General features: G+C 30.6%; 1 protein-coding gene across 3 annotated transcripts; it reads left to right on the top strand.

Moving 5' to 3' along the window:
• The first annotated feature begins 238 nt into the window (after positions 1-238).
• Positions 239-8,712, top strand: LOC107417358 (potassium channel SKOR). Of its 3 annotated transcripts, none has more exons than XM_048472776.2 (14): positions 239-530; positions 792-1,134; positions 3,325-3,549; positions 4,149-4,212; positions 4,862-5,201; positions 5,349-5,644; positions 5,780-5,860; positions 6,229-6,327; positions 6,532-6,753; positions 6,902-7,090; positions 7,459-7,534; positions 7,637-7,931; positions 8,105-8,226; positions 8,377-8,712. In XM_048472776.2, the coding sequence occupies exons 2-14, from the start codon at positions 884-886 to the stop codon at positions 8,640-8,642; spliced, it is 2,526 nt and encodes an 841-aa protein (XP_048328733.1). In that variant the 5' UTR covers positions 239-530; positions 792-883; the 3' UTR covers positions 8,643-8,712. The 3 variants fall into 3 exon arrangements, with proteins under 3 accessions (XP_048328733.1, XP_048328732.1, XP_048328730.1); XM_048472775.2 differs by having other exon boundaries at positions 787-1,134; XM_048472773.2 differs by having other exon boundaries at positions 239-1,134.
• Positions 8,713-9,126: the final 414 nt, after the last annotated feature.

Below are 9,126 nucleotides of genomic sequence, written 5' to 3'. Positions count from 1 at the left end.
AAAACATAATAAACATAAAAAACAAAAAAAAAATTGTTTATTTATTTCAAACACTCACTTTTAAAATAAAGTCTGAGTACTTTCTGACGGCACATTGCATTTTTCTGATAACACCACTACCAAATTTTACTTAAATATTATTACATTAAAAAATAAATAAATTAAATAAAATAAACCTTTTGAAATACGTCAGCATCTGTTTTGTGATTGTATAAATTCGAGCCCGTTCTCTTTTCTTTCCTTCCAAACACGTAAAACTCCTCCCAACCAAACGAAAAAGAAAAAAAATTATTTCGAATTTCGCTGTTTTTTTTTTTCATTTTCTGTTTTTTATTTTTCCAACTAACCAAACATATCTCTTACCCGTTTTCCTCGTGATTTTCTGATCTCCCAAACATAGCTCTTTTTTATTTTTATGTTTTTTTCCCTCCATTTCCTAATCCATACCTCGCTACGTGATCTAGGAAAAAAACAGCTTTAAGCTAGCTAGCCAGCCACAATTAGAAAAAGTAGGCGTTTTAATTTTCACGGTTAGCCTTCCTCAACTTGCGCAACTTTTTTTTTCTTCCCCAAAAAAAAATAAAAAATAAACAGAGTTTACAATTATATGGATGAGAAATTTAAACTTTTTTTTTTTTTTTTTCGTTCTTGAGGTTTTTAATTCTGCATAGAACTATGTAGGTCTTCAATTAATGCGAGGACTTTTTCTGTGCTGCTGGCTTGCGTGTGGACTAAAAAACTAGTAATAGTAGTAGTTTTTTGTTTCTTATATCGCATCGCATGCAGTGCAGGTGTTTGATAAATTGAAAAGCTGAGAAAATTTCAGAGAAAATTTTTTCGATTGAACATTGGATATATATATATATATATATTGTAGAAGAAGATGCCGGGAAATAATATGTCACGGAGAAGAGATCGTGATGAAGAAGAAGAGAAAGAGACGGAATCGGAATCAGATGGAGGAGAGTATGAGTTTGAGGATCTGAACGATCGAATCAAATCGTCGCGTGGAAGCCGATTCGATCTCATCGCCAATGAGTTTGAACTCCAACGTTTTTCCAAATTCAGCCGAGAAAACTTGATCAATGGCTTCAAAGGCCTCTCCAAAGATCTCCTTATTCATCCTGATAACTGGTAAATCTTTCTCCATCCTATTAATTTTTTGTTTGCTATTAACGCCGTTAATATTTTCCGTCACCCAAAATCACGGAATTTGTTTTTTATTTTTTGTTGTTTTTGAAATCGTGGCTTTAACAAAACATTCATTATTATTATTAATATCTAAGCGACCTAAAATGGCGGAAAATTTTGATCAAAGCAGCAAACATTATCTACATTAATTTTGAAAATGAATAGACACGTGGCGTTCTGACAATTCAAGCGCCTTCCAACTGTTTTGGTTGGTATCATGCACACCAATAAGTTGCCTATTATGTAACTCATTGACTTTTTGACCTTTTAAGATGATATTTGTCCATTTGGATGAGTAGCTTTAGCGCATAGATTGAGTAAAACTAACTTCTATTCTTTTCCAAATGCAAAAATAAATATTCAATTTTGAAGCCAGCACTGAAGGTGGAATAATTCTATCTTGGATTATATATATATATTTATATATATATATATACATAAAACTAAAATGCTGTATTTAGCTTTTATAGAAATATTGTTCATTATCTATATAAAAGTGTATGACCAGTATGTCTTTCAGGAAAAGCTTAAAATAAGGTTGAAATGTTTTTTTTTTTAAATTTTTTTCTGTTGAATTAATTTGAAAATAACATAATGTTTTTTATGGGTATATTTTATAACTATGAAAATATTTTTCGATAGAAAATAAATTATTGTTTGCGCACTTTGAAAGTAACCAAAAGTTGTTATGGTGTAACTATAGTATATCTAGTAAACAAGTAAATAAAATAAATACATATGAGCCAAAAGTTCTTATGGTGTAATTACAGTGCATCTATTAAAAATGAAAAGAGAATAAATACTTTTATTTTTAGAAACATATTATATTTTCAAAGGAGTCCTCAAAGTTTGTTATAGATCACAGAAAAAATTGTTGTATTATTGTTATTATTTTCTTTTTATTATTATTATTATAATAGGAAAACTGTGTACCATATATATAACTTGTATAATGCATGTGCCCTTTCCATCATCCATTAATGTCATGTGCCCTATTTATTCACCAGAAGAAAATGTCATGTGTCCTATTTCTATGACATAAATAATTATGGGAACATTCGAGAACTTTGGTGTTTAATATAATTTCCGGGTTCGAGGCCTAAAACAGGAAAATAAATAAATAAATAAATAAATAAATCCAAATGATTTATATGTCAATTTTATAATCACCATCCACTCTTATTTCTATGGTTACAATATTACACGTTGTCAAGAGCTAAATATATATAAATTTTTTATAACACTAGTATTGTGGCAGGTTATTTTGAGTTTGATCATAATTAGATGGTCCTGGTTATTTTCATAATTATAATTTATTCTTCGGGCCAAGGTGGTAAATAATTAGCCAGCTAATGTTTTGAGGTTGGGCATTTTTTTTATTTTATTATGATTATTATTATTATTATTATTATTATTTATTTCGGTTGTCAAATGGTAAGTAATACTGTTGGATTTACTAATCAAATTTATACTATGGATACTTCTACTTTTTTATCTCCAAAAAATTAACGTCTAAATTTCACATTTAAGTATATCTATAATGAGTTAAAAAGCTTTAAAATGTAATTCACATCTAACTCTAACAAGAAGATGAAGTTATAATGTAATTTTAATAAATTTTTTAAATTCAATTAGAGATGAGCAAAACCATAATCAATCCAGCCAAAGCTATCAAAAGTACTGGTTGGTTAAGATTATTTTTTTAGCTAATATAATACTAAATAATGACAGTAAGAAAAAATTATTTATATAATCAGAGAAATTTTTAAAAAAAAAAAAAGGGGGGGGGGGGGGGGGGGGGAACTGAGAAAAATTTTGTACAGCTGAGAATAATTGGTTTTGCAAGTGACTATGACACTTTGCAATTTCATTCTATTTCTACCACCAGCTTACATATGGAAATGGGATGTTGTTAGGCACAACTTTAATATACATAGTAATTTTTATTATTGTTTATCTTTGGTTTTCGGTGGCATATTGTTCTTACTAGTAACTAAAACGTAGAAGGGAAATTCGATTTAATTATTTGATCGTAGGATTTTATTATATATGGACTTACCTCAATTACCACAGTATGTTTTTAATTGTTATGAAAGAGAAATAAAAACTAAAGTATGAAGGCAAAAATTGCAGGTGGTATCGGGCATGGACCAAATTCATATTGATATGGGCAGTGTACTCGTCATTCTTCACGCCCATGGAGTTCGGATTTTTTCGGGGCTTACCCGAAAATCTTTTTATATTAGACATTGTAGGACAGATAGCATTCCTCATAGACATTGTTTTGCAGTTCTTTGTAGCCTATAGAGACAGTCAGACCTACAGATTGGTTTGCAAGCGAACCCCTATTGCCATTAGGTAAAACTTTTCTTCTCCTTCCCAATCCTTGTAAGGGTATGTAGAATTTGCTTTTCTTTTTTTTTTTTTTCCAAAAAAAAAATGCATTTATATGTGCTTTTGTTTGTGAATTTTTACATATATGCTTTTACATCTTAGAAATTATAATAACAGCTTCTCAATGGATTCATTTTGTTGCATTGTCTTCTTTTTGTTTTAGAAAAAATTTTCAAATACGTATATTGATAGTATATATGGAAGGGAAAATACTGAAACAGAAAGAAGATATATACAAGAGGAAGAATGTCTTGCTAATTTTTTGAAACTTCAATCGTATAATTGCGAAACTTAGAATAGATTTTTTGTTATGTTATGTGATGTATCAAAAAACAAATTAATGAGGAGTACACACAAAAGTTAATTAGTGAGAGAAAACATAAAGAGATTAAAAAAGATGCCAAATAACTTTAATATGCAGAAGTTGATAAATTTAATTTGTAAATGTAGTCTAGATATTTATAAATAATGGTTCTGGTCCTAAACCAAAACCGAGTTTTGTACTTTCTTGCATTATTTTATAATTATAAATTCTCATCCATTGACATTTTTTTTATTTTCAGGTATCTGAAATCTAGTTTTGTTGTTGATTTGCTTGGTTGTATGCCTTGGGATATTATATACAAGGTATTGCTACTTTTTCTTATCATGCTCAAATTTCAATACACGATTTTATGATATTTCTTTTTATTTTGTTGAATCTTATTGTGTTTTTGTCATCATTTTTAGAGCTTTCATGTATGTGCTTAGACTTGAGTATCACTATAAGATTGATAGAGCAATTTGTTAATCATTATGACCTTAAAATGTATATTTTTGTAGTGGCTCATGTCCACGCACACAAAACACTTTTTGCCTATTTTGTTAAACGATATAGAAATATATAATAGCATCTTATTTGATATTACATATATGTTGGACTAACAAAACACATCCTAATTCACATTTACTTTGTAAATATAAAGGTTTTCTATTTTACTTTTGCTATCCTAGAGTATAAAATTTACAATGGACTGACAATGTACATAATAAGATTTTGATGGTTGTTAGTTGTGCATTTCTTTACCTGGACATGAATCGCTCTTTGATTGTTCCAAGAACTAACTTTGTATTTATCAGTTGGTCGTGTGCCATATTCTAAAGTTTGGAACATATGTATTTTGATTTTCAGTATCTAACTCTTTCTCTAATCATTTTCATTTATTTATTATTATTATTATTATTATTATTATTAAATTATTTATTTATTTATTTATTTTTTTAATTTCCTGAATAGGCTTGTGGGAGAAGAGAAGAAGTTAGGTATCTCCTATGGATAAGATTAACTCGAGCACGCAAAGTTATCGCTTTCTTTCAGAATCTAGAGAAGGATATACGCATTAATTACTTGTTCACTAGGATTGTAAAGCTTATTGTTGTTGAGCTTTATTGCACTCATACGGCAGCTTGCATCTTTTATTACTTAGCTACCACCCTACATGCTTCAGAAGAGGGATATACATGGATAGGAAGCTTGAAGATGGGTGACTACAGCTACTCACACTTCAGAGATATTGATATATGGAAACGTTACACGACTTCTTTATATTTTGCTATTGTCACTATGGCCACAGTTGGTAATTAACTTAAATGTCCTTGAATATTATTGATTTGTTACATTTTATTGGTACAAGATCTTCCTTATTAATTTGAAGGAGCTATGTCTTTCTTTATGTTTTTTCAACCGTAAATTCAATTGCATTATAATTCTGTTTTTCTTACAGGTTATGGAGATATACATGCAGTCAATTTGAGGGAGATGATATTCGTAATGATATATGTGTCTTTTGACATGATTCTTGGTGCTTATTTGATTGGTAATATGACAGCCTTAATAGTAAAAGGATCAAAGACAGAAAAATTCAGGGACAAAATGACTGATATCATCAAATATATGAATAGAAATAGACTGGGAAGAGATATTCGTAATCAAATTAAGGGTCATGTACGTTTACAGTTTGAGAGTAGCTACACAGACGCAGCAGTTCTTCAGGACATCCCAATCTCAATTCGTGCAAAGGTAAACAGTAGTGAGGATCACATTAGTTATATCTATTAATGTAGTTTACTAAAATTGTTATCATCTTTGTAATGTATTGGCTAGTTTTTATTGTGAATGGATTTGATTATCTGAATGAGTGTTTCTTCGTTGCAGATCTCCCAGAGTTTGTATATGCCGTACATTGAAAATGTTTCTCTCTTCAAAGGCTGCTCTATGGAATTCATTAATCAAATTGTGAGTTTTTTTTTTTTTTTTTTTTCCCCAATAATATATGGAAAATAGGTCTGGAAGTAGCACTCTTAATTACTATCAGCTCATTTTATACCATTTTAAATTTCTTTTGACACCTTTAGAACAAACTTGTTTTGAAACTAAATGTGTCATTCACAACAATCGTATACTATCATTTTGTGTCCTTTTAGAACATCCCTCCATCATATTCTCTACTTTAGTCAATGAGCATATGTTTATAAATGTCTCATTAAAGCAGCATATTCTGTGATTTTCTCTGATAGTGGTATTGGTGCCAATTATCCAACATTCAAAATTGTTCTTGTGTAATTTAATGAAGTGTTAATATTTCTTTTATCTTCATCTTTCAGGTTATTAAACTGCATGAGGAGTTTTTTCTCCCGGGAGAAGTGATAATGGAACAGGGAAATGTGGTAGACCAATTGTATTTTGTCTGTCATGGTGTGCTGGTACGGCTATGAATCCCAAAGGCATAAATGTGAATTATATAGTCCTCTGAATCTTCTTAGAAAACTTTCTGTTATTGACATGTATATACTTTAACACACACACACACTCATAATATACATAAATTTAAGATATATATAGATTTAAGCTTCTCAATGTAGATTTATACAAGTGAAAAACAAAACACTATTGTGCATATTGTGCAGGAGGAGGTGGGCATAGGGGAAGATGGATCAGAAGAAACTGTTTCACTTTTGGAACCTAACAGCTCATTTGGAGAAATTTCAATTCTTTGTAACATTCCTCAACCTTATACTGTTCGAGTTTGTGAATTATGTAGGCTCCTACGGCTTGACAAGCAATCATTTACTAATATCCTTGACATCTATTTTTATGATGGGAGAAAAATTTTGAATAATCTTCTAGAGGTAATTTTATTTTTGCAACCTCTTGTTCTTAATTAGCTGATTTTTTGCAATTTTCAAACATGACAATAATGTAAAGAATATTATAGTCAAATCCAAAGATATACAAAATGTTGTCTTGTTCATAAATATCGGTTGAAATATGTTACAGGGGAAACAATCAAACCTTCGAGTCAAGCAACTGGAGTCGGACATTACATTTCATATAGGAAAGCAAGAAGCTGAACTTGCTTTGAAGGTCAATAGTGCTGCTTATTATGGAGATTTATATCAGCTAAAAGGTTTGATCCGAGCTGGAGCTGATCCAAACAAGACAGATTATGATGGAAGATCACCCTTGGTGCGTATTGACATACTCATGGAACAGTGTCATTTATCAATGAGCTATCACTTTATCTCTGTGTGCACACGGTTAAAGATAAAGAAGGACATTGAATATATATACTGGGTTTTGGTTACACCATATGTTAAACATTGAAAATTTACATCTATGATAATCTCTTAAACATATATCATATGGGTTTATCCCTAGAATACAAATAACAAATAATAGTTTTATTTTCGCTATTCTTGGGTTTGATATATCCTAAGCGTTATGTTTTGTTGGCAATATGACTTTCCGTTTTAAAAATTTTAATAAGTTTTTTCTCATAACTTCTTGAATATGTCATATAAAAAAGATGATCATAAGTCTTTTGTCTCAAACAGCACCTTGCTGCATCAAGAGGATATGAAGATATTTGCTATTTTCTTATTCAAGAAGGAGTGGACATCAATGCTAAAGGTAATCTTTCTACAAAATAAATTTCACTGTTTGCAATGCCTGTTACATTTTGTCTATTATTTGTCACATGAACTACAATGTGATTTTGTTTGTTTTGGATAGATAATTTTGGGAACACCCCTTTACTTGAAGCTATTAAAAATGGACATGATCGAGTCTCTTCTTTACTGGTTAGAGAAGGAGCCTCCTTGAATGTAGACAATGCTGGTAGTTTTTTATGTACAGCCGTTTCAAGGGGGGATTCAGATTTTCTTAAAAGAATACTGTCAAATGGTATTGATCCAAACGCGAAAGATTATGACCACCGAACAGCACTCCATGTTGCTGCATCTGAAGGACTATACATAATGGCAAAGTTGCTGATAGAAGCTGGGGCTAGTGTTTTCTCCAAGGACAGGTATTGTTTCAATATTTTAGTATAATATCAACTAATACTCAGTTTGTTGCAGTTTAATTTTTTTCTGATACATTATATTTTCTTCTTCTTCTTCTTCTTCTTCTTCATTATATATATATATATATATATATAGAAGTGAGTTAGTAACTTTTTATGTACTCTGGACTCTGCAGATGGGGAAACACCCCCATTGATGATGGTCGGATGTGTGGTAACAAGAATTTGATTAAGCTACTTGAAGATGCAAAGGTTGGTCAGTTGTCAGAAATCTCTAGTAGTCGACAAGAAATTACAGGTACTGAAGAAAAACTGTTATATTTTTCTTAACCATACATAACAATTACATTGATGTCTATGTCAATAATCAAGCCAAACTGGCTTGTTAAGAATGGTCTATTTCTGATAGTCTAGTTTTATGGCCAAATCTTGGTTTCTGTACTTGCAGATAAAATTCACAGAAGGAAATGCACAGTGTTCCCTTTCCATCCCTGGGATCCTGAAGAAGATAGAAAATCCGGAATTGTGTTGTGGGTCTCCGACACCATTGAAGAGCTTATTAAAAAAGCAACAAAGCAGCTTGAGTTTTCAAATGCTTCTTGTATATTGTCAGAAGATGGAGGTAAAATTCTTGATGTAGACTTGATTAATGATGGTCAAAAGCTGTATTTATCTGGTGAAACACATTCTAAAATAAACCTCAATTCTATTTGAAGCGATGTATTTGTAAGTATAATCTTGAACATAATCTTAGTGCAGCTTTTATGCCTTCTTTTTATGCAAATTTTGCTCATGTGAAATGGCATTTTGTTAGAAAAATTATGTAATATGCATATTTAATATGTAAGCTTTGGTGCCTTTATAAAGCAATTTCAAATGGCAGAATAGCAATGCAAATCAAAAATGTAAAACCAGTTAAACAGCACTTCAGACAAATTTTCCTTTGCAGGAGATTGTGAAACTGATACCATTTTCCCAACTTTCATTTCTTAATCAGAAAAAAATAAATAAAAAAAATAAAAATTTGTATATCACCCAGTTTGCTATTGCATGATTATGGATGAGTTTTGAACGATGAACCTCATAGGGTTATTCTCCATAGTTGCCTCTGAATAGAAGCTGGAAGTGTAAAGACCACAGAAATAACATCTAGCATTTATCTGTTATCATCTTTTTGTTCTTGTTCTTGTTCTAGAAT

Source organism: Ziziphus jujuba, chromosome 4, assembly GCF_031755915.1.
Source record: "Ziziphus jujuba cultivar Dongzao chromosome 4, ASM3175591v1".
Taxonomy (NCBI): domain Eukaryota; kingdom Viridiplantae; phylum Streptophyta; class Magnoliopsida; order Rosales; family Rhamnaceae; genus Ziziphus; species Ziziphus jujuba.
The sequence above is the reverse complement of the archived record's forward strand: the minus strand, read 5'-3'. Positions and strand labels throughout refer to the sequence as shown.

Bases quoted from the DNA above. Each gene is read 5' to 3' on its own strand.
- LOC107417358 (XM_048472776.2), top strand. From the start codon at position 884: ATGCCGGGAAATAATATGTCACGGAGAAGAGATCGTGATGAAGAAGAA. The intron at 5,202-5,348 runs GTAATTAACTTA...TTTTTCTTACAG, and splicing joins TGTCACTATGGCCACAGTTG to GTTATGGAGATATACATGCA. The intron at 6,754-6,901 runs GTAATTTTATTT...AATATGTTACAG, and splicing joins TTTTGAATAATCTTCTAGAG to GGGAAACAATCAAACCTTCG.